The sequence below is a fragment of the Anser anser genome, assembly GCF_964211835.1.
Source record: "Anser anser genome assembly, chromosome: 2".
NCBI classification, from domain to species: domain Eukaryota; kingdom Metazoa; phylum Chordata; class Aves; order Anseriformes; family Anatidae; genus Anser; species Anser anser.
In genome coordinates, this window is record NC_139721.1 from 146092277 (window position 1) to 146118081 (window position 25805).

General features: G+C 40.8%; 2 protein-coding genes across 5 annotated transcripts in view; one reads left to right on the forward strand and one right to left on the reverse strand.

The window, feature by feature from the left end:
- Nucleotides 1–980: 980 nt before the first annotated feature.
- LOC310895156 (microtubule nucleation factor SSNA1-like) lies at nt 981–2880 on the reverse strand. The gene is made up of 2 exons (XM_083826056.1): nt 2768–2880; nt 981–1730 (listed from the first exon to the last, which is right to left on the reverse strand). The coding sequence occupies exon 2, from the start codon at nt 1658–1660 to the stop codon at nt 1316–1318; it is 345 nt and encodes a 114-aa protein (XP_083682182.1). The 5' UTR covers nt 1661–1730; nt 2768–2880; the 3' UTR covers nt 981–1315.
- WAC (WW domain containing adaptor with coiled-coil) overlaps nt 2881–25805 on the forward strand; it is a 62124-nt gene continuing 39199 nt past the window's right edge. For all 4 annotated transcript variants that reach the window (XM_083826052.1, XM_083826054.1, XM_083826053.1 and 1 more), the window contains exons 1-3: nt 2881–3185; nt 3326–3362; nt 4784–4979. In XM_083826052.1, the coding sequence (XP_083682178.1) occupies nt 3145–3185; nt 3326–3362; nt 4784–4979 (274 nt within the window). In that variant the 5' untranslated portion in view covers nt 2881–3144. The remainder of the gene's footprint in view (nt 3186–3325; nt 3363–4783; nt 4980–25805) is intronic.

The following is a 25805-nucleotide window of genomic DNA, read 5'->3' on the forward strand; positions in this document are numbered from 1 at the left end:
AGCATAGCAATCAGAAGGATATAAAATTTGCCTATAATTATTGGTGCAGAGCTGTTACTGAAACCATTCACATCTGCATACCCTTTATACTTGTACCTGAGAGACACATGGTTATCAAGTAGGGAGATTGCAATTGCACTTCTTTCAATTTAGTGAATTGTTATAGAACGAAGATTTGACTTACAAAACAGATTAAAGTTGCTGCTATACGTGAATGAGCAGGACAAAATGCATGTGCTTACACACAAAGAGAGACTTAGTGACTTCTAGAAATAGGAAACAGGACTGAGATCTCTACCAGTTCAGAGTACTCCTCCCAAGGCTCTGAACTACGTTCTATTTTAACCTCATCCATAAGAATGCCTAACAGCTGCGCATCTACCTCCAATCTTTTTTTTAAGCTCCATTTTTATTTCTTTCTCTAAATTCCAGGTTGTTCACTCTCCTTTACAATCTCTTTACAGTATTAGTTGGCGTTAGTATACATGATGTATATATAGCTGCTGGTAGTGCTGTGCCTTGCAAGCAGGGAATGTGTACTTGTATCTAAACCTTTCACCAGCGTGACTCCTTTCTATACAAGGTTTTTGAGTATAGCTTCAGAAAATGCATGAACCATGTGTATTCTTATGGTTTAACCTTTCACACCCTGCACTACGCATGTTTTCTTACCTTATCTCTTCTTATTTCCAGGTAGGAGATGATTGTAAATGCTGGCTGTCTTTGTGCATGCAACAGAGAGAGAACTCCAAACTCCTTAAAAAGGAGGAAGCTAAGTAGCTGGTTCCTATTTGGTCCCTAAGTGTTCAGAAAGTGAAAAGAAGTATTATCTGATTTACTTACATCCATTAGTTTTACAATGGTTTTCTCTGTACCTGGGCAAGTAGATAAAAGAAAAAAGAGGGAGGGGAAGGCAGGTGGGGGTAAGAGATCTGTCCAGATTTAAAGTAATATTCAGGCATTCAGTAGCAGCCACCTGAAGCTCAACAGTAAAACATTTTTTCCTGTATTTCAGAATAGCCTTGAAACATCACCATGTGAAAAACTGACAGCCTCAAATCTGCCTCAACTACGTATTTGCAATAACTTTGTAGTGATTTAAGTGACTATATAGATTTTGTTAGTAACAAAACAGCAACTTTATTTCATCTATTTAATCTACATTTTTTCTAATGCATTTAAAAATCATGGGAATTGTATAGGAAGGTTGGAGGAAAAGTCCCTCTCTATTTATACTGCTGAGGTAGAGTTCTGTGGCTAGCCATGTCTCACCTAGCAGAATTTTAGTACTTTGGAGTCCAAGCACTTGACAGTTTCACGTTACGTTACTTTTCAGTTCTGGTGTATGCTTTAAGTCTCCCACCTCCTTCTTCAGGACATTAAGCAAAGTTCTAGAACTATCCAAAATCTTCATGTAAGCAGTTTCAGCTTCATTAAGAATTTTACTAAGATCATTCCGCAAAGCTATCTTCTGGTCCAGGTTTTCACATACATGCTCCAATTGTTCATTCAGGGCTTGAATTTCATGCTGGAGCTTATTTTTTTCCTCTTCTGCTTGCTGGATTTGTTTGTTCAGCTCCTCTTTTTGCAGACACAAGTCTTCAATGTATTTTACTAGCTCGTTATTGTAACCCTGAAGAAGAGCTCCCGGCTGAGTCATCCTCCACTCCTGTCCCCGAGCTCTGCCACGGCTTCCTGAGGTCCCCTTCTCAGCAACAGCCTCCTGCACTCTAACAAAAAGAAAAAAAAGAAGAAGAAAATAGAAAGCTCTGTAATAGTTACTGTATATAATGCGATGATAACGGTGAGACAGGGCGAAGATACGCTGTTAAAGGTTTACATGCTGGTTCTGAGGTGGGCCACACCGCGTCCCTTGGTGTAATGGGGGCAAAACAAGAAGGAGATGGCTGAGCAGGGGGGCTGAGCAGGCACAACCAGCAGCACCCACCCGGTCTTAAGCAAAATGAAGGGTCTCCCTTCACACCCAGAGCCCACGTTTACCACAAACCATCCAATTTGACACCCCCAGCGCCTCACAGACCCACCGCCCCCCCTCCCAAACACCGCTCCCGAGCCTCCAGCACCCCCCTCCCCATCCCCCTGAGGGAAGCCGAGGGAAGCAGCGCAGCCCCGCCGCCCCCCAGGGACATCTTACAACAACCTCCTCCCCGCCGGGCGCCTCCTCGCCGGGGCCGCGCCGCGCACAAAATGGCTCCTGCCTATACATCAAGTCCCCGGGCGGAAGGGGAGGAGGGGGGGGAGGCGAGCCGAGACCTTCCCTTTCCTACCTCGCAGCCGGCGCCGGTCCTCTAGCGGCTCCCCATCGTTGCCCCTAGCCGCCTGCCGCCCCCCTCAGGGCCCGGCCGCCCGCCTCACGGCGCGGTCCCCCCCCTCAGGGCCGGGCTCCCCCCCTCCCCTCAGCGCCGCCCCGTCAGCCCCGCCAACGGCCGCGCCGAGCGGGAGCGCGGCGGGGTGACGGAAATAGCCGAGCGTTTCCGAAAGCGGCGGGAGGGTGGAAAAAAAAAAAGCGCCCTCGCTCCGGAAACAACCGATGTTTTCCGAAGACAGGTAGCGTTCGGGAGAGGGCCCGGCCGGAGGGCGGGGGGGGGGAAGTCACGGAAAGAGCCGATGTTTGCCGAAGGGAGGGAGCGGAGGGCGTTGGGCTGGGCGAAGGCAGCCGATGTTTGCCGAAGGCAGAGTCGCCCGAGAGCAAAGGGGACAGAGGGGACGGAGCGCGTCGGAAAGAGCCGAAAAGAGCCGACGTTACCCGAGCGCGGCGTCGCCCGAGTTTCCCGGATGTAGTTGGAGGAGCGGCGGCGGCGGCGGCGGCGGGCGCAGCGGGGGGAGGAGGCGGCCGCGGCGGCACCCACAGCGGCGGCCTCCGCGCTCCGGGGGCGTCTCAGCGCGCACGGGGCCGAGCTGCCGGCGTCTCCCCCTCCGGCCGCGAGCGGAGGAGATGGGCCCGTGAGCGCTGCTCGCAGCAGAGCCGCCCCGAGCCGCCCCCCTGCCTGCCTGCCTGCCCCCGGTCGGCGGCGAGGCGGAGCGCTGCCTCCCCCTCCTCCTCCTCCCCCCTCGGCGCCCGTGGCCCGGCCGCGGCCGTCGCCTCCTGGTGCCCTCACACTCACGCACACAGGCCGGGCATTGATGGTAATGTATGCGAGGAAACAGCAGAGACTCAGTGATGGGTAAATCCCTTCCTCCTCCTCCTCCTCCTCCTCCTCCTCCGGCCCCCGGCCCCTCCGCCATGTTGTGGGGCCCCCCTTCCCCGCCGGCCGCCCCGGGGCCGCCGCCTAACGCCTCTCTCTTTCTCTCGCTCTCTCTCCAGCTGTCACGACCGCAGGGGGGACTCGCAGCCCTACCAGGTACCTGCAGCGCCGGCCGCTAGGCCCGGGAGGAGGAGCAGGGGAGGGGAAGGAGGGGGGGGGGGGGGGAGCTACTCCAGCCCAGGCTTCGGCCGCCGCCGCAGGCCGCGCCGCCACCGGCAGCCCCCGGCCGGCCCCCCGGAGCCCTGCGGGGCTCGTGAGGAGCCGGGAGGAGGCGGCCCGAGGAGGAGACGGGGCTGCGGAGCTCCTGCGAGGCCGCCGGGGCCGGGCCGAGGAGGAGAGGCCTAGTGCGGGCCGGGCCGGGCTCGGGCCTAGAGGCGGGGAGGGGCGGGAGAGTGGCTCGGGGTCGGCCGCGGAGGAGCGGAGCCCCCCCCGGGGGGAGGTGAGTGTTGGCCTTCCAAAAACAAAAGGAAGCTTGTTCAGACCCCCGCCCCCCCCCCCCCCCCCTCCACTTTAGGTCTTTCTTCGCCCCAAAACTGCGGCTGTGGGCTGAAACCTGAGCAGGGCTCGATTTGAGACCCTGGATAACTGGGGGGGGCCGGTGAGGCTTAATTTCGACGGTTGCCAGCTGCTGGGCACATTCGCCAAACATCAGAGCCTTGAGCTGCTGACAACAACCTCAATTTCCGTCAGGCAGATGCTGTGTTCCTCTGCCTTGGCTACGGAAAAAAAATATTGGTTCTCGGGGTGTGAATGTGGGGAATGCTGCGTGTTGTGATACTGCTCTCCTTAGGGCACATAATAGAACTGTTTTATTACATTTCTGGGTATTTGTGCCACTGTGAAGCGCAAACTGACAGGCTAGGGCAGCTGTCAGTGACAGTTCACGTAAATGTAAACACTTGCCCCTCAGAAGCTCAAGCTGCAAAATCAAGCACGTCAAAGAGAGGCAGAAATGTCATTCTTGGTAAACGTTCTAAAGTGAATTGTCAAGTTACGTGCTCCCCAAACTCTGGATTTTTATTTCATCTGTTACTAGGTTGCTGGTACTGAAATCTACCTTACAAAAATTTAAGGTAGAGGTGAAACTGAGCACCCTCAGTTACAGTCTGGAGGACATATACAAAGTTTACACTGATTCGATGCAACTTTCTGTGTATTTTTTAATATCAGTTGAACTTGTGCTTTTCCCAGAAGCGTCAGAAGTACTGTGGCCTATGTGCTGCTGAAAGTATGCAGTCCATCCCTGGAAAGATAAATTAGGTTCATCCTAACGGCAATTGTTACGTTGGATATCATGGTGGGAGCAAATGGTTTGAGTTCTAATTACTGAACTTGTTGCTTTAACGTAGGTAATTAAAATTAGAAAGGCTAATGTTGATTAGTAAATGGGAAATGAAAAATTAATTACCTTTCAAAGTATTTTGGAAAGAGGTCTAAAATTTAGATTTGATGTTAAATTATTTCTCTAACTTTCTATCTAACGTAAACGCCTGCTCTCTTGCGATCTTCTGTTACAGGCTCTTAAGTACTCATCCAAGAGTCACCCCAGTGGTGGTGATCACCGTCATGACAAGATGCGAGACACCACAGATCCTTCACCACCAAATAAAATGTTGCGGCGCTCTGATAGCCCTGAAAACAAATACGGTGACAACACAGGGCACAGTAAAGCAAAAAGTGTGCATACTCACAGAGTTAGAGAGAGGGATGGTGGTGAGTTATCTTTAATTAACCTTTATTTAAGCAATTACTATTCCTCATAAGTGTCAAAATCGAGCAGTGAAGGGTGAAGGTGAAGGGAGCGTTGCGCTAAATGGTATGCCTTGATGCTTGGAAAACTACAGAGAAACCAAAACGCACGTTTCATTGGAAGTAGTCATTTTGGCAATATAATACCGATTAATTTTCTTATTTTTACAGGTATAGTAGTTTCTGTTTAAATCATAAAGCTTATATAAACTTTCCTTTTTTAAATTAGTGTGTCTGACTTATTTTAGACATACTGCAACACGTGAAATGGTATTCTAGATTTTTTACTAGTATTTGCTGTCTTAGAGACTGTGATATTGCTGTTTTTAAATTTGTGTATTGCGATGCTCTACTATGGCGTTTAGCCTCTGAAACACATAACTACATAAAAAGGAAGAAAAGCTTCATACTTAGATGCTGTGTAGAATTCTTAACAATCTTAAAGTAATAATCAAAGATGGCACTTAGAATCTCTCTTGGCAGAAGCTTAGAATCAGCTAACCTGCTGTGTTTTTGCAGGACGTAATAGATGGTAATAACATGCCCAGATATTTTTTAACTGATACTGTTTTCTATCCCCACCTCCTAGAAACAGGAAAGAATAGGGTTTTCCTCTTTAATAAAAGATGGCAACAGGTATAGTTTAGAAAATCGTGGTTACTGACTGAATTTGGAAGCCTGTTTTCAGTTTTGTAAGTATTAATTTGTTTTTCATATCAAGTTATAAAGTATTCCAGTAGAGAACTTGGAACAAAGAAGCATTGATTTAAAGTTCTATATGAAGTTAACAATCTGTGATGTACAGATATATTTATTGCTGCAGGATTGTTACTTGTTGTAATAGCTAAAGTAAAATAAAATGTCTGGAAGTCCCATTTAGAATATATTAGTTCACTACCACAAGGATATTTATGGTACTCAAGTGTTCTTATAGTTCCTAATTTTTTTCCTTTTTTGGATTAATACAGAGGCTTTGTAGACCACTGATAATGTGATACGGTTTTGTAGAAGGATTACAAAAGCATACATCTTCTGTTAGTACACTGGTTTTCATTATATTTGATCATACTTGAAAGCATAGGAATCTCACAATCAAATGCATGTGTAAAACTGGTAGGCTGCTGTTCTGTGCTACTTCCCAAGACACAAATCAGTCTTCTCTTTCCTGTTCACCTGTCCAAAGATATTCGTCCTACACACTCCTGTAATTCTGCTGAGTTTTGCTACAATCAGTATTTTTTTTGTTTCAGTGGAGCTACGTTTAGTGGAGTTATGCATATATGAAAACATCTGGAGGATGAGTTTCTATATGGGGAGCATATTTGCTCATTTGAGTACTGAAACTGTTTTTAAGGATAGGAAAGACATTCTGAAGTTCTCACTGAGTCTGGCTGGACTGAATAGTTAGTAAGTGACCTGACGTGTGGGTGTTTACACTAATGATGGAGGAAAATGAATTATTTGTAGTTCTGTAAGTGTAAGGAACACGTATAAACTTACTGCCCCTTCTCCATACCCAGGCTGCAAACACAGTAAAAAAAAAAAAAAATAATCCTTTATTCTGATCTGAAAGTGGTCCTGTCTGCATCGTATGTTAGTAGACGAGGAGAAGGAAGTAGTCTTAAACGGTTTGAGGGAAGTTAGTAATTTTGAAACATAAGCATTAGTAATGGAACGGATAAGTGATTTTTGTGTGTGTTTGTTGTTAATAAGGGTGGTTTGGTGCCAGTTTAAGTGTTACAGAACATAATCAAAACAACCAAAGTTGTGTTAAGCACTGTGCATTGTATATAGCAAACCAAAGTTGAGCAGGTATGAGCAGGAGGATGTAAACTTTGTCTTCCAGAGTAACTACATGCAAGTGTGAACTTGTTGGATCTTTTTTTTAATGTCCCACTATGATTTACTGAATCTTTCTGTCAGTATGAATTGAAGGTCAGTGTTACAATGTAGGTAAATGTGGACGTTTGCACGTTGCTAATACCCAGAACACACAATCTAATAATTTACCATGTCCTCTGTCTGCTGAATTGCACTGAGGTACTGCTTGTTGTTATAATATTCACATATATTCACATAGTTTTGCAGGTGCAGACATACAAGGGGGAAAAAAGGAAAAATCTCACTTTGTTTAAATGAGCAGGTAACAAATTTTTTAAAAAGCTAAAAATTTTCTTTAAAGTCCTAGTGTGACTTTTCAACTTCATGAGAGTAAAATAGGTTAGCTTGTGTTTTTTTTGTAGCTGCCCTGCATTATTTTAAAATGAGTGCTGCTTGATTTGTAACTACTACAAAGGTATTACTGCCTTCCTGTCATCTAGCTGAGCTTATCAAAACAAATCATGTTGAAAAATCTCCAGTATTTATTTCCCCAAACCGCATGAAAGCCCCAAACAATCTCTTTTTCTCTCATCCCTTACAAAACAAAACAAAAATGTGGAGTATTAGTGCTGAACGTAAAGCTGAATTAACCTAACCTGCTCCTTGTCAACTTAGTCTTTGAGAAGTCATTCCTGTATAACTCTTACTAAGTTTTGCTCTGAAGTGATAAAAAAGATAGACCAGTACAGCATGCTGATTGGTACTTCGGACTCATTTAGTCATGACTGGTTCACTTTTTTGTGGTAAATACAGAACTGGCTAAGTGTAATTTAAAGATTTGAGTGGATGCATGTAAAACGTAACAGCTATAATTAAATTGATTTCAAATGAATACCTCAAAAATGGTAGAACCTCCCAGTGCGAACAACTTTGGTACCTGTATAAAGGTATTTGTCATCATCCCTTATTTTTGTGGTGTTTGTAGCAGAATCTTTCGTGTTTGTGGAACTGTATCCATGGTGAGAAATTTCACTGCTTACAATTAAGGCTTTAAAACTTGGGTTGGGGTAGGCCCTCCATACTGATACAGTGCAAACAAAGCATTTCTCAGAGTCGCTTACCGCGTGGTTTCTGTGGAAAGAGACTGCGTACGGAGACAGGAGTTTCTCTGGAGAGGGACTTCGAAGTGTACCTTGTACTAATCTTAAAACTTGCAAGTTTTTGCCACATCCCTGGTTTCCAAAGGGTACTTGTAAGTCTAGCATATAAAAGTGCTGGATTAACTTTGGGCTTGCCTTCAGGTCCCTGTGCATGGGGATATTGTCCCTGTGTGCAGGGGTTTGAAACATAATGAACAGCTACCCCCTTCTCTGTATCGCTTATTTCTAGGTCAGCTGCTATAGGCAAGTGCGGAGTGTGAAGAGATTAGGAGTCCTGTGAGACCAACTCAAGTGTGAAGTTCCTTAACAGTAACAAATAGGGAATTACAGCTAGCATTGTTTACGGGGAATAGAAGTATGAAGGGCCTTGTAGAAGGGGAAGAGTGTTTCCATTAAAGAGAAAAGGGAAGTACAAAGATTTTGGCATTCCCGTGCCCAAGGATGGTGGATGATCCTTGTAGGTCTTTTCAAAGCTATAAATGAGGTGATAATATCGGTGTAAAAGTACAGGAAAGAAGGCAAAGAGGTCAGATATGGAGGGTAGCTTTGGGAATGCTGGGAGGGGGAAGGGTGTGTGTGTGTGTATACACAGTATTTAGGAGTAAAAATTGCAAGATGTGGCCTTCAGGTTGTTGTTGTTTGTTTTTTTTTCCTTTTAAAGTTTCTTCCTACTTAAATATATGTGCCAGAAAGACCAACTAATGATAGAAAAGATACTCAGCAAAACTTTTTTGCAAAAAAAAAAGAGTTCAGTTTAACCACATATACTCAGTTGTTTATTATAGTGAAGAAAACACTGAGTATTTTGCTACGTTTATATTTGAGACTTTGGAAATGTATGTTTACTTCATGTTATGATCATAATACATTGTTTAAAATCAGTGGAGAACATTAGTATGCTCAGCATGAATTTTTAAGCTGGATTGTATGCTGTGTTTGCTATTTTCATGAAATTTGATTGTAACTTGTGACACTGAAATTCCAAAATATCACTGAACTTTAGTGAATATTTCTTTTGCATGCTTTTTAACTGGCAAGAACACTCTCGATAACAACTCCCTCTGCTCTGTGATACAGTTCTAACATTCAAAATCCTACTGCTAGCAGGGCCTGAATAGAATATTTTATGAGTCCCTAGTTTTATGGAATTGCTGCTGGGAGCTTCTGTCATGAATTGTTTTCGTGTTTTGTTTCCAGTGGTTCCTGAAGGAGTTCAGAATGCTCATTGCAAAAGGAACACGGAACAGCTGGAAGCAGGAAGCTGGCTTTTCTTTCCTGTGTGAGCAACCCTCACATTAGAGGAGGACAAGAAGCTGACATTTGAAAAACAAATAATAAATAAATTGATAAATTAGCACGATCATTGACCACCAGTCAGAAGCGAACAGGGCATTAGAGCAGGTGCAAGAGTGGAAGCTGCCTGTGCAGCACTCACTGCAGAGAGGAAATTACAGGACTGCTGGAAAGAGGGAAGTCTGAGAATAGTGAATCATAGTGAAGGGTTGAGTCACTGTTAACTGCTGTTAAAGTAATTATTCAGTACTATGAAAACAGTTTTCTCACAGTAACCGTGAGATAGCTGGGATGAGAGAAGTCTGGGATCCAAATGAGAGTGGATCATCCCTGAAAAGTACTTTGAAAGCTGCATCCCACCCCCAACATCCAAGTATTTTTTTAAATAAATAACTAAATAAAAAGAATCTCTGCTAGTTACTGGTAGTAGTTTGGATGGCTCTGATGGAGGTGGGATTTTTTTTCCTTTTATTATTATTTTTAATTAAAAAATTTGTTTCCAGAACCCTTCAGTTCTTTAGCAGCTTTTCTCTGGATTACAGACACATACACACACAAAAAAGATGGAAAAAATCAATTTCTGTGGCTTTCTGATTTTGAATAAAAGCTTGCTTTCTTGTTTCACAAATACTAGTACCTTCAATCGGTTGCACTTAATTTTAAGAGTTTGTTTCAAAAATTTGGAAATTGTAGATGATAACTTTACTCCGTATGTTTGGCAACATTTCTGAAATGAGTTTTTGCTGGATTGGTTAGTTTTTTTTTTTTTTTTCTTCTGCTGTGAGAATCTCTAATAGAAAAAAATTGGAAAGTGTGATAATAGAATCACAGTGAGTGATGTAACTTCTGTATGCACTTTCTTTAGTTTTGAAGTGCAGAATGTTAATGAAAAATTGCTCTTAGTTTTTAATTCCTATCATTGGTACATAAAAAGCATTCCCTTGTGATGAGTTTGCTTACCATCCTGCTTTCTGAAGGTATGCTTCTAGACTGAGCCTGTGTATTCTGCTTCTGCAAACTATTGCCTGGGCTTTTGAACTTGTACTTTTGGCTTGCTCTTCTGGAAATGAGAAGCAACAATGAAAACTGGTAGTTTCTGATGAGTTGCCTGCTGCCAGGCAATAGTAAAGACAGCAATTTGTAAATTATGTAGGTTTTTTTGCTGGAATCGCTCTGTACTGACCAACAGCCCATGCTTAAAGTTAGTTCTGTAACTGCTGGTTGTGACAGTGCTGTTTTCTGTGAGAGGAAATAATGTTTATTCACAATTTACATTTGTTTTTCATGCTGTTTTACCTAATCCATACAGACTATCAAGTGAGCCAAGTATCATTAAATGATGCAGAACTTGCAGGGAAAGGCCTGTCTGGTTTGGCTGAGAGAAGAGGTGCTTTCGTTGAAGTATCGTTAGCCCTCTACAAGGAGTCTTCTAGTTCAATGTGCTGTAGTAACTTTCTGGTGGAAAACAGTAGTTTAATGGCACCAAACTTGCAGTGACATTTATTTATTTATTTATTTAAAACATTTATTTACATTTACAACATTTATTTATGAAGGCAGGCTCTTAGACAAGTTTCATAGGCGCTTCCTAGGAAAATCTTTATTCTTGGTGTACAGAGAAATTGTTCTTTATGTAAGTTCTTCAGTAAGGGGAAAAAAGTGTTCTGGCAGTGAAAAACAGTTCTTGACAGTGATGCTTTTAGGCCCTTGCATTGCCAGTACATGGTTGTAATGCAAAAATGAGTATTTGGACTTCAACATCTGAAGAGAGAAGCATTTATACATGTTGAGCATGATTGATCTCCTGTTAGTGTTTTCTCTTGAATTCTGAAGGGTCTCAAAACATTGTTTTATTTGACTGTAGGTGTTTCTGCTGTAACTTCAGCATTAGATGGTTCTGTTTCCATTCTTCAAGACCTTTAAAAGATTTCTTGGCTTTTCACAATAAAACTACCCTAGAAAAAGTGCTTAAGTTCACTAGCTCACTAGCTGTTCCTTTATCCGAATGTTACTTTGTTAGAGAGTATTCATAAAAGAACGCTGTTTATCTACTACCAGGCTTATTTTCCTTACTTGTTTTGCACAGATTTCATTTTTTTTCTTTAAGTGTAGTAGTGCTTTTTTTCCCTTTGAAAGGACTAGCGTGATGATGCAGGGAATCGTTGTCTAGATTTTGGAATAAACCTGTATTCCTTCAGTGCTACTAAAAATATTAACCAATAATAATATTTGTGGCTTACCAGAATTTTGCTGAATATTGCATTTCTGTCTGCAATTCAATGCACAGGGAAGAATTTTACCATATGCTATAACTTATTTATTGAAATTTTTGTCCGAGTGTTGCTTTGTGGAACAATACTTTAAAGTTCATTCATCTGCAGTAACTGGCAAATCTATGGTAATACATAAGGGACAAAATTGCATCAATTTCTGAGGTGTAAGCTTGTAAAATAAATAGTTGATCTTGTAAATTTTAACAGCGTTTTAAATTATTCCAAAGACATCTCTTGAACCTGAAATTCACTTCAAATATTTTCCTGCTGCAGAAAGCTTTTCTCAGGCCTTCAATGAAAACAAAAATAAAACCCTTGACTGTTGATTTTCAGTTCAGCTCTTCAGAAAACTTGGCTATCAGTGAAACAGCCTGGAGTTCTCCTGCATAGCTCGGAGAAATACGAGTGTCTCATGAGAAATTCTGTTGAGGGAGGATCTCCTGCAAATCAGAGTTTGGTGGATGAATACTGGCAGACTCCCATCATCTTGCCACAGGTTAATAGGTCTGAAAGAAGAGATGCTTATGTATCCATCTTCTTTCTCTTGGACAGCACTTGATTCTTCTTATTGCTTTCAAGCTTGTGAGGTTGAGATGCATGTTTTAAGACAAATTATACTTGGTTCTGACTAGAAACTGATGAAGAGTAGACTCTCGGAGCAGTATTCAAAAATAACACCCAGTTGGACATTCTGACTTCCAAGTTATTGGAAAGGGAGATGCATTTTTGAGTGGATGACTGACAAGAGACCTCATTATTCACTCTTTCTCTTTATGAGAAATCTTCTAAATGTTTGTGGTCTTGACTTGTGACTCCATGCATGCAGCGGCATTACAGTGTGTTTGAAGTGAATGGAAAACAAGATACCTCAATACCTTTCTTGATTAGGCTCCATGCTACTTCAGAATAATTTGTTTCTGACTGTGTCTGGTATAACGAGAAGAGTTGAAAAGGAGCAGTGTGTCAAAGTTTGATGCTGTCATTTTTCTGTTTTTGCTTTTAAGACATACCTAATTTTGTTTCTACAACAGTGATACGATAAAATGGTAATTTCCTGCTTTTGTCATCACTCAAAAAAGGCATGTAATGCAGTATTGCTCCAAGTAGCAAAGGCAAGGTACTCAAAAATATGAACAACTAGTTTCCAGAGCTAAATTCCTCCACTCATGACATCTGAGGTACAGCAGGAGTCTTCGCAGGTCGTTTTTCTTTAATCGTTTGTCATTAATAGTCTGATACCTGTAAACTAACTTCTCTGACCTGCTATCTCAGGTACATGTGAAATTGGTGATTCTTACCAACTGAATTTAAATACTTCGAGTTTTTTAACTAAAAATATTGCCAACATTGTGTGTTTTATAGATGAAAACGGGCAAGTACAAAACTTGTGATCATTCAATGAACTTTTTTTCGTATGTGTATGGGTTTGGTCTTGTACCGAAGTAGTAGCATTTTTATCTATGAGTTAGAAATCTTAGGATTCCTCACGAATTGTCTATAATTTGTGACCGAATGACAAATAATAAAAACTGTTCAACTGTACAGAGCTAGCAAAGCTATGCGAAAGTGAAAATGCTAACTTCTCTGCAGGTAAAAAGTGGTCTGCTGTGTGAAATGTACAGGAAGGAGTGGAAGCATTAAGAGAAGGAAGATGACTGCAGATAGCGATGACTTTTAAAACAGATGCGAAACTCCTGACGCAATTAAGAGCATAAATACTGAGTGCAGTGTTAGCCAGAAAGGCTATGTAATCAGAGGAATATCGAGTAGGACCAGAGAGAGGTTACCTCTTACAGCTAATGTGACAGCTATTGGAATACAATCTCTGCTTTGATTTTCACAGTTCAGAAAGGATGCACACATGGAGATTTTCAGAGAAGAGGCAAAAAAAAAAAGAGGCTGTAACTGATACTTGGGCCTTAGTAGGAGAGACTTGATGAACTCTTGGTTTAGTTACAATGGAAGCATTAAGGGTTTAATTCAACTAATAATTACAGGGAAAAAGAAACGGCATGCTTTAATATTCAAATTAAAGAACTGTAATGAGTTCTTTAGCAAACAAAGATGCAGCAAGATCCAGTTAGCTTAACTGAAGTATTCAGAAAATAGAAATTTGGCACAATTTTCGATGTTGTCAGTAACAATTGGGGAAGCTTACTGTGACAATTTTTGCAGGGCTAGATGTTTTAGAACAATTACTTAAAGACAGTTCTCAGAGGCATCTTCAGTGCAGAAAGTTGAACTAGCTGTTCAGAGATCCGTTGCAGATAAAACAGTAGCATGAATATTTGTTATTCAAATGATCTAGATTAGTGGCCTCTTCAAAATGGAACAGATTAAAAATTGTTAGTTAACTTTGTAAGTTGCACTCCTGTGATAACTTTTTTTTTTTCTGAGTGGTTGAACTTAGCTCATGGCACACAAAGGTTATCATAGAATAGAATCATATAGGTTGGAAAAGACCTCTTAAGATCATCAAGTCCAACAGTTACAAACCTGTGAATGTACTTTGTATTGCACTGTAGGATTTTTGGTCACTGAGAGTATGCTCTTCTGAGTGCTGTTTTGAGGTCAAGTGAAACTATGACAGATCTACTGGCAGCGTATACGCTTTGATTTGCTTGACTGGTTGCTATATTTGCCAGATTGGATTTTAGTACGAGTTGGCCGTAACTACACAGCTACATCTATTTGGACAGTATCTGAGTATCCTGAAATTGCTTTACTGTTTCAGGTTTGCAGAATTTGCATATGCCAAAACAAATGTAAAGCTCTTAAGTTTCTTGTTTTCTTTGCCAGAACTTGTTACAGAAAGGTTGACATGCTTGCCTGGGTTGCTTTTTAAAGAATTATTTATAAGGCCCTTCTACTTCCCCTCCCCCCAGCATATATATGATTTCAAAATTAAATTTATTGATATGAAAGAGAGTAATTGATACACTCCATAGGTAAAGATTTCTGTTCGGGTTAGAGAAGTGTTGTATTCGTTAAACTCATCAAATGTATGTTGTGTTTTTGCAGAATAATGTGAATTTAGGGAATTTGAATTAAATAATCCTCCCTTCCCTCATTTAAAAGTTGTTTTTAGGTTTATCAGACTCTGGTGTTTGTGTTGTGTTTTTTTCTGGTGTTTCCAGTCTGGTTTTCTTGTTTGTTACAGTTAACTTTGGTTTAAGTATACTGAGAATTAAAATGATGTAGAATCATTTTCTTCTGAATTGTGATATAGATGTTTTCACTCAATAGAAACGATTAGTGTGTCTTGCAGAATTCCTTGAAGAGGCATGGTATAGGCAGAAAGAACTCGTAACTTGTAAGAACTTGTGAAATCTTTCCTTTAAACGATCAACACTTTTCTTATGTGTAAGACAATGAAGTCAAGATACACGATCAGTTATCCAAATGAAACTGCTGTCAGTTTTTCTCCTCTCCATGCCAGGACTGCTGAATTATCTATTTGGATACTTTTCTTGTAATTCATTGTGACCATAAAGGAAGAAGGCAAAGTAACTGGACATAGGAGGGTGACAGCTTGATAGTGACATCTGGCTCCTTGCTACCTATGTTTCTGATTCCCTTTCTCAGCTTTAGCTTTGACTGAATGTGAGAAACGGATCTGGGCGTGGAGACAGAGATAGCTACAGGATGAGACAAGAAGCAGGATAAACTAGGTTACTTCTGTTTACATTAAGATCAAATCTGTTTTATTTAAGTATTAAATAAGGCAATATTGAATGGAAATTGCTCACACATCCTCTTTTGCAGTAATTTCACTAACATTTTAAATAATAATAATAATAAAAGCCTGTGGTTAAGTCAGTACAACTTCTTATTGCAAGAAAAAGTAATTTTAAAGAAATTTTCTGTAAAATTACATTTTCCTCTTTTTTTTTGAAGCTATTTGTGATATTTCTTTAAAAAACATGCGAAAAAAAGTGTGTTACACAGCAATACAAAGTGACATTATTTTGATCTTTGGTTAGAAGATTGTAGCTGTGTGTGTTTGATCAGTTCATACCTTCTCAGGTTTTAAGGGGGTAGTGGCTGAAGGCACATGATTTTGTGGCTCAGGAAATTCTTGGAGTAAAATCTGCCTAGGTGTTCTTGTGAGTCCAATTCATTTGATAAAGTGAAGTTCCTTCTTAACATCTTCCTAACTTCAGAGAGTTGAGATACCTACCTGAAGTGTAAACAACACTGGCTCGTCTGTGCCTCCTCATGGGCAGGTGACTAAAACCCAAAATGCTGCCATGTTTAGGAGTGGAAGAATAGAGATTCGTCTCTTCTTGCATGTGTGTAGAGTTGAGTTAATAGAATGGAAGTTCTCATGTGGTGGATCCTGAACAGGGAATGACGTAGCATCACTTTGGAGGAAGGAGGTGTGTTTATCTGTGATGTGTTTGTATGTGCGTTTTAATCCCCAGTATGAGCAATTTGCTTATTTTAAAACCAAAAAGTTTGGTCATTACTGTGGTCAAGTAGCATCTTTAATATGCTGTTTTCCCGTGAAGAGTCGTGTACTTCAGAACTGGTGCTGTCATTACTCCATGCAGTTGTTGTGTCAGAGAAGCTGCCTACCAAAGAAAAGCTTGTGAAAAGGAAAGCTGTGAATATGCTGACGAATTTTGGCCTAAGCAAAATGCAGTGAGATAATAAATACTTTGAAATTTTTGTTTAAAAAACAATCTTAAGGTAAAAATATAAACCATTTTTGGTCTGCTTTTAGTGAAGTGAGAGCTTTACATTTTTTCCTGTAACTGTACCTTAGGATTTGAGGTTTCAGTGATTCTGCTTTTGCCACTAGTTATCTTACATCCGCTTATTGCAGTAATCTGAGGATCAGCCTTTTTGTTAGAGGAAAAAAACATCATTTGGAAAAATAACCATAGTAATAGGTGTGTTAGCATTAGATTTTACTGGTTTCAAACTAAGTTAGTGTGTTAAATTGCCATTTTTGGAGCTTTACCACAAAAAAAGATCTCAACCTAGTTAAACATTCCAATAAAAAAATCTCCCCCATCTCTTTTTCAAACCTGTTACATCTGTTACTAGAAGTAAATTTCAGCATCCCTGGTAAGATTTTTTTTTTTTCTTTAAACTTATTTTTGTGGAAGAGAATATTACTGTAGAAATCTGATCTATTTCAGAAAATATAGGGCATGACAGTCTTCTGAAACATTAAGAAGCAGTATTTACAGCTCTGTCCCAGTTACACAGATTAGTTGCTTTCCCTTGGTTTCCTGTATTTCTTAAATACCCTGCTGTTTTATGTCCTCCAAAAGTGACAGTCCTCTTCAGCACTTTCCTGGGTATGTTTGTTACTGAGCTTGTCAGAGTAGCTGAGTTGTAAATTATTCATACCTATCAGTAGCAAAAACAGGAAAGGAAATCTATGATATGCCCTACTCTTGTGTTTCAGAAATATCTGTTCACTTACGAATATGGGGGCAGAAACGTATTGTGTTTTGTTTGTTTGTTTTTTAGTCAAGGCAAATAATTATCAGAGAATCTCGGAGTCATAGAATGGCTTGTGTTGGAAGGGACCTTGAAGATCATCTAGTGCCAGCCCCTCTGCCATGAGCAGGGATGCCACCATCAGGCTGTCCAAAGCCCCATCCAGCCTGGCCTTGAACACCTCCAGGGATGGGGCATCCACAGCTTCTCTGGGCAGCCTGGGCCAGGACCTCACCACCCTCTGAGTGGAGAATTTCCTCCTAATCTCTAATCTAAATCTCCCCTCTTTTAGTTTAAAACCATTCCCCTTTGTCCTGTCACTATCTGCCCATGTAAAAAGTTGCTCTCTATCTTTTCTAGTAGCCCTCTTTAAGTACTGAAAGGCTGTGATGAGGTCTCCCTGGAGCCTTCTCTTCTCCAGGCTGAACATCCCTAGCACTCTCAGCCTTTCTTCAAAGGAGAGGTGCTCCAGCCCTCTGATCATCCTCATGACCCTTTTCTGGACCCTCTCTTAACAGCTCCACATCCTTCTTGTGCTGGGGGCCCCACACCTGGACACAAGGGCAGAGCAGAGGGGCACAACCACCTCCCTCCCCTGCTGGCCACCATCTGTTGATGCAGCCCAGGACACAGTTGCTCTTCTGGGCTGCAAGCACGCTGCTGGCTCATGTTGAGCTTTTCATCCACCAGAACCCCCAAGTCCTTCTCTGCAGGGCTGCTCTCAATGAGCTCTTCTCCCAGTCTGTGCTCCTGTCTGGGATTATCCTGGTACAGCACCTTGCACTTGGCCTTGTTGAACCTCATGTGGTTCACGTGGACCCACTTCTCAAGCTTGTCCAGGCCCCTTTGGATGGCATCCCTTCCTTCTATTGTATTGACTGCACCGCTCAGCTTGGTGTCATCTTCAGACTTGCTGAGGGTGCCCTCCATCCCTCTATGGCATTGATGAGGATACTAAACAGCACCAGTCCCAAGACAGATCCCTGAGGGACACCACTCATCACCAGCCTTCACCTGGACACAGAGCCTTTGACTGCAGCTCTAGCTGTCGCCAAGCAGCCAATTCTTTATGCACTGAATATTCTACCGTTCAAATCCATCTCTTCTGAAGTTGATGAGTGCCTCAGCCTTCCCAGTGTCTGTTGTTAGCATTTCTCCCTTTTCATTTATCGGAGGGGGTGCACTCTCCTTTGCCTTCCTTTTCTGAGCAGTGTACCTCTAGAACCCTTTCTTGTTACTCTTTGCAGCCCTTGCCAAGTTCAGTTCCACCTGTGCTTTGGCTTTTCTGGTCCCGTCCCTACACATCTGGATGGCATCCCTGTGCTCTTCCCAGGCCACATATCCCTGCTTCCACCGCCTTTGCATTTCCTTCTCGCACCTCAGTTTGACGTGTAGGTCCTTGCTTAGCTGTACTGTTTTCTTGCCTTGCCTGCTTGATTTCTTACACAGGGGGATGAAGAGTTCTTGTGCTGTAAGAAAAGTGTCCTTAAAGATTTGCCAGCTCTGATTCTGTCCCTAAGAACAGTTTCCTAGGGGATCCCATCCACTAATTCTTCAAAGAGCTGCAAGTTCGTTCTTCTGAAGTTCAGGGTCCTGACTTTGCTCTTTGCCATGTAACGCACGTTTATGCGTAGGTTCTATACAAATTAGGTAATGCACTTAAACACAGTAGGAACAAATGAGGTAATTTCACGTAATTACATTCTTCTGGCTGATGGTGATTTCATGTCAGCTGTCACCCTTGACATCAGCAGGCATTCACACACCTCCTGGTTAAGTACTTTGCTTATCCAGGCACCTGCAGCTGACAGGTTAACACAATCTTCTCACTTCTTCTGAAAGAATACCATATTTACCTGATATAATATGAGAAATAATATGATCGTTTTCCAGTTCAAGTGATGTCAAGTTCACCTTTCTTTCTGGCAAAACACTGTCTGTACTAATGATTGCAATCTCTCTCTAGTCCTTTGAGAGTGTTTACTTAGCTAGGGAAATAAATGAGACACTTCAGCAACCAGGGAATCGTAAAATGTATCTTCAGTTTGTAAACATACCTTTAGCTTTTGTGGAGACTAAGGATTTCCTGGGACTTCATCCAGTAAGGAAATTCCAGGAAAGATCAGTTGATTTTTATATATATATATTTAAGAAGTATTCAATTGGAGGAGGGAAGAATTGTCATCTAGTGTGCTTTACATGTTAGAGAATTGTATTGCACAGCACCTTCGTTAAGCTACGCTAAACATCCAGCCTGACACTGGCTGGGAATCCAATCTCTGTAGGTGGATCCTTGCTATAATTGAGTATTTTTCTGTAACTGTACTGCATGCATATGAAAAAGACCTAATGTAGTATATATTCAACTAGATTTTACTTGAATGGCACAAGGAGATCCATTTCTATGTAGTTACTATTTCTGTGTACTTGCATTTCTTTGGAGGCAACTTTCTTCATGCATTTTTTGTTTCAAGAGAGTACTTTGACCATTTAAATGGTCTGGTCATCTCTGTAATTAAAATCTAAAGCTTGACACAAAGAAGAATGTAAGTCTTGCAAGAGACATGTGGCCAGAATCTGTGCGTGACTGTAGGGATGGATAATGCATTTTTATGATAGGGTAAAATAAAAGAAGCTATATCCTTGCTGATTTTTATAAAAGTTAGCTTTCTTTGCTTCCTTCTTTGAGGAGAATGTTAGCAACATGTTAAACAGAAGAAATGAAGGTGAACAAATGCTTCTTTCTTTTTTAAAAAAAAAATCTTTTTTTTTTTAAACTTTTCACTAATGACTATTGCTTAAACTTTAAAGAAAGTGCCCTTTAGGCAAATTGTGACATGGAAGTGTGTATTTTTTTTAAAGAAGTTAAACATTAAAATGTCACCAGTAGTTCAGTACGTGGTCTTTTTTCTGAGCGAAGATGCTTTATAGCTTAAACACGATAACTGCACTCAGTATAGAGGCAAGGTTGTTAGTTCTAAAACACTATTGATCAAACAGAATTTTTGCCTTTGTGTGTTGAGGGTTTAAGTACACAATTTTTGTGCACCAGCTTCCTTTAAATGTTTTTTTCCTCTCTTTGCTGTTTTGATCTCTCTTACCAGTATGAAAAGAGTGGTGTTTGTTTGCTGCTCAGTCTTCTTGGTATTCATGGGTCATGTGTCCACACCCTTGAAACCTCTAACAAATTAATGTTTTCAACAAGATTGTTGCATTTGATGTGGAGTCCAACTCTTCCTTGGTTATGTCAGCTTCCCCCCCCCCCCGCTTTAGTAAAAGCATGAGGAGGTGGCAGGCTGTCTTCTCTTTGCTTTGAGTTGATCAGGACCGTGAAAATACCGTTGCCTGACATGGGAAGCTCATGGTAGAGGTGCTGTTAGACTTCTGTCACAGAACTTGCATCTCTTTGTGCTGTATTACAGCATTTTCGTGGGAGGGCTGTTCACTTGGGTTTCATGGCAAGGCCTCAGAAGGGGGAAATTCAGCCTATTGCCCTTATGCTGTGCAGATCCACGTTGGAGTTGAGATAACATCATTTTTAGTTTGTCGTAAGAGTTCTGGCTGTCATTTTAACACTCTTGTTTTGCGTGTCATAATTGAAAACAAAAATAGTGAAAAAGCACTTGCTTGAGGACAGAAACCTCTCTTCTATACTCTCCTATGCTGTATCAGAGAGATGTTTTCTGAGCTATAGTCCAGAATTAAAGCATGGTTTTCCTTTATGCTCAACTACATCTAATTACTTCTTAGGGTAATGTTCCACTCTAACGCAAATGTGATAATGTTAACAAGTGGTGCAAGATTAAAAAGACCTAATAGCAGGGAGGTTGGCGCTTTTTTTCTTTTTTTTCTTAGAGGGTCAGGAATATGACTCTGAGTTGCTGAAGTTCACAGTACCTTTTCACACTTTACGTGGGTAAAATTGCTTAAGCTGTTTTTTCAAGCAGATTGATCTCAAGTAAGATCATAGAATCGTAGAATATCCCGAGTTGGAAGGGGACCCACAAGGATCATCGAGTCCAACTCCTATAGGAGTCAGGCAGCTTAGGTATGCCAGGACAGGCATTTTAGGCATGCTAAGCAGTGTTGAGGATGTTGCTAGCAATGTTTTCTATTAGCTGACCTAATCCAAGGGGAGGAAATAGCAAATGGAAATATGAGGAATTCAGTGTCCACTTACAGTTCTTAATTTCCTTTAAATTCAACGTGTACTTTTCAACTTGTCTAAATGGGTCTGCTTTAGAAACTCTTGGGTCTCTCTAAGGTGTCCTTACCAGGAAAGTTTAGGATCTGATTGGCTGTTGCCTTATTTTAGGAGAAACAAGGGAATTAATTCAAATAATACTCCTTACTGATTTTCAGAAATGAAATAATACCAATGTAAATTTTTACAGGTGATTTAAAAATCTTTAATCTTTTTTGCCTGTTTTTATTTTGATAGTTGAGATATCAAGAAAGCTGCCAATACATGTTTTCTGTTTAAAAAAAAAAAAAAGCTGGTAGGGATTTGTGAGGGGAGAGAGACTTCTGTGGTAGCTTCACATACTATGTTAGAAGTGTTTTACATTTATGTGCCTGTATTTACGTAGACTTACCTACATTACAGTGGTGAATTCACTTGTGATCTAGGGGGATCACAGTCTTAGCCAAGGAAGCACCACCTGTGGAAATATGGTATATTTATATATATATATATATATATATTTTTTTTTTTTTAGGAAGGTAAACCTTTATGCAAAGCAGTTTGAATTTTTGAGTTGGTAGAAAGTCGTTTTGTGTAGCTTGGTCGAAGTTTCTGTTGTCTAACCAACTACTTACCTTGAGTTAACATATATATTAACTCGGTTAAAGAGAAAAATCTTTGAAATACGTAACCTATTTGTGAGGAGACTTGGAAATGTTGTTTGCAGTACTCGGAGTGTAGTGATGTCAAGGAGATTAAACAAATCACCTTTGGAAAATGGAAATGATACACATTTGTCTTTGCCAGCTACTCACTTTCCCTTCTTATTCATGCATCTTACTTCTGTTTCTTTGCTCTGAACTATGAATTCCTGGATAGCCTCTTAATTGTTGTGAAAGGACCCGTGGAAGGCAACCTGCACTTGTTTATCCTCTTTTTCTCTGTGCCAAGGTAGAGAGGAAATCACTGTTTTTTTTGGTAAAGCACCTGAATAAAACTGTTCTGCGTGTGAACTGCTGTGTATTTCAAGAGATAAAAATAGAAAAGGAAAAAAAAAAAAGCTATAGTGAGATGGCTTGGCTGCCAACTTGTTTGTAGTCGTAGTAATGCTACAAATCTTCCACTTTTCGGGCACCTATATATATATTTTTTGGAGTGCAGTGGAAACGCGTGTTTCATCCCCTAGCCCTTTTACAAGGAATGCCTTGGGACGTGAAGTGTTTCAGCAGCTCACTGGATTCAGTGAACTTTGTTCATTGAACCTGATGGTTTTCAATGTTGTGTACAGGGTGAAAAATTATTTCTCACTGTTAACTGGGGATGGGCTGGGGTTTGAGGGGAGGAAGAAAACAGCCCCAACAATCTGTAATTATTTTGCTGTAGCTATAGCAAAGAAGGAAACAGATTAGAAGGGGATGATTGGACAAAAAGAGGTTTATATCTCTTCTGCCAGTGATACAGTGATACACAGCACCTGAGCTGTTAGGTCCATTCAGACCAAAGTGCAGCTCTAGGAAAGCAGCCTGCTGGTTAGCTGCTGGAGTAGTAAATCCCTGAATATCGATATGTGAGAGTTCAGTCTGAATTTAATTTGAGCCATTTTATTATTGCCTTTGCTTTTGTTTTTGATGGGCAGATAACTGGTTTTCTTTCTAGAGTGGTTTGTAGTGTTTGGCCAAAAATTAAACTTCAGTTTCTGAAATAAAATTGGACATAACTGATTAAAAATAGAAATTTACACAGAAGATAGCAAACCTGTATTATGTAATGTGTAAGATAAAATTAGAAGCTAATCTTTCATTTTAATGATCAGTAGTATCTTGGAGTTCGTTGGCTGTTTCATTACTTAAACATTGCAAGTCCTTGGCTTTCAGTGGTTTATTGCTCCTGCCTTTTCCTTCTGGAGGTGTTCCTTTTCATTTTAGAAAGAAAGACCTACTTTTATGTTGTTTTTCTGAAGAAAACTATATGCATGTAGTATCCTTTTCATCCCTTATTAGTAATGCGTCCCACTCCATATATGTATGACTGTTCATGTTAAGGTCTTGGACTGATTTCTGCTAAAGCTTGTGCAAATGGTAACTTGGAGAAAAAGATGAAAACTTTTTTCCAATGGGAGGGTTGTCCTGAAAACCAACTGTTAGAGAACAGCACAGACTTCTCTGTTCCAGATAAGGGATAGGGCATGAGAGGAAGTGAGGCTTTGTAAGTTATTTTGCTCACAGTGTAACACATATACTTCTGGGGGCATAATGAGTATTTAATCGGGTAGTAGAGTGATCAGGCTAGTGTTTTCTTTCTTTGGCAGAGCACTGTGCATTCAACTTAGTATGTTATGAATTTCTGGAAAATGTTACCGCACAGTTGGTATATTCTCTGAGGCCATTGCTCTGCTAGAAAAATGCAGTTTTTTATGATTTTAGTTGCCTATGGAAGACAGCCATATTTTATTTCAATACAGCAGGCCATATAAAAATGCACTGAAGAAAAATTGTGTTTTGTCGTCTTATTTTTACATGTAGCAAATAAAAATGGCTGTGATAAGCTGTTCAGTTACTGCTGAGACTTGGGTATTGTGTTCCCATTAAGTTATTTTATTCCCTCCCATATGCAGAACTTTAGGAAGTGTTCTGCACAAAGATTTACATGGAATTAACAATGATGTTAGCTGAAATACACTTCAGACGTCTTAATTTAGGCGTACCAAGGCTGTACCATTTGCACTCTTTAAACAAGTCTTAATTAGTTATCTCCATCAAGCGTCACTACCATAAACATTCGTGCTGTTAAATCTTCTGTTAACAAATAATGTCTGTGCTGTTGAGAAGGTTCACATTCTAGTAGTGTACTCTGGTTGAACAAATTGGATTGTATTATTAGCAAAGAGATGGAAAGGGGAGTCACAGAACACTATCTGTGGAGTATAAATAAGTTGAATAAACTTCCTTTCCTTGCTTTTCTGCTGCCCAGTGTTTTCTTGCCCTGTGCCTGGTTTCTGAGCACAGAAGGCTATCCTAAAGCCCTTCCTAAATCCTTTTCCACGCTGGAGGGAGTGAAGGGCAAGGACTGGCTTTGAGTTGGAGTTACAGCACTGATTATTGCTGGGGAGCAGTTTTTGTGCTCTCTGCCTGGCTGCTGGGCATTTGTAAACTTTGTTTGTATTATCTGCACTGATACTTTTTATTATGGACAAAAGTGAGGATATTAACAAGGTATTTATCTTAAAAGGGGTATCTCTTCCCCTTAAAAAGGGATCATAAGTGCTCTGTGTACGTTAGTATAAAATTAACTAACATATAGTACATACTGTTCAGTGGTATACTGCTGCAATTAGTGTAAACTTACGCTTGGCCAAAATCTTGGATGTCAGTGGAGGTGAGTGGTCATGTTCACTGCCTAATTTCTCAGTGTTTGTTTGGAAAGGATGTAAGCCAGCATTTTCCTATCATTTGCTGGTGTGGATTATAGATTATCTTTTGAAGATAACTTTAATGTGTCTGAGTGTTCTGATATTGCTGTTTCAGTTAGAGGTTTGTTGATACTGCATGATATGAGACAGAAGTAGTTTCAATTAGGCTAAGACACCTGGATGCCAGAGGAAAGCGTTGACTGCATGGTGGTATGTTTGAGTCCTGTAATCAGGCAGTGAGAAAATTGGTTTAAGGTGGTTACAAATCGATGCTGTAGTTGCTAGTAGAGGTTTGGGAAAGTATTTCAGCTTGTTCATGAAAGATGGGAAGGAGGGAAAGAAATTAGGTGTTTTATTAGTATCTGATCCGTACCTAACTCAGAATTTCAACTTTTCTTAAATGTGAATACTGAAGAAGTTGACTATACTGCAGGATGTGATATTTTCTTCACCCTATATTATGTCTGTTTCCAAGTCCAGCATAGTGCTGAAGCCTCATTGCAGATCAAAATGTCATTGATTCAGCAGTTTGGATCTGGAGAGTACTTTTTTTAAAAAAAAAAAAGTGAAAGTGAGACTTGGCATGGCAGAACCTCCAATGTGTAGTAGGCATAAAGTCACAGCCTGTTTTTTGAATTGGTTCCCAGATCCATGCTTTTTGTACTTCCTGCTGATTTTCATGCATGAGTGAGGAGGGTGGTTTTTTTTCGTTGTTGTTTGAAAGACTTGAAGATAATTATGATAATTTAACCTTAACCTGTCCTGTGACCTGTTCATAACTAACGATAGTGTGAGTGATGTCTTGCTGTCACAGTTGCACCGTTGCAGTTCTGTACAACCCTAGTGCTGTGCCCTTCTTGGCCATCTGCAGTTAGAAATAGCTCTTTCCAGGCTTACCCCTTCCCAAAAAATGATTGAGCTGAGCAAAGTCACGGTGACAGTGCTGTAGAGATTTCCATAGGGAGTTCTGTAATTGCTACATCCTAAGATGAGCTAACAAGTGTTTTAAAAACCAGAAGACTCCTTATCCCTCTCTTTTAAGAAAGTTAAAGCCTTGCTAGCTTTAACTAGGGGGTTCTAACTGTTAGGAAGAAACAGTGGGAAGTGCTACGAGAGCACATCTCCAGGGGCAGTGAGCGCTGCCTGCCTTACCAGGCCTGTTTCTGGGCCATCAAGTAATCTCAGCAATCTTGTCTT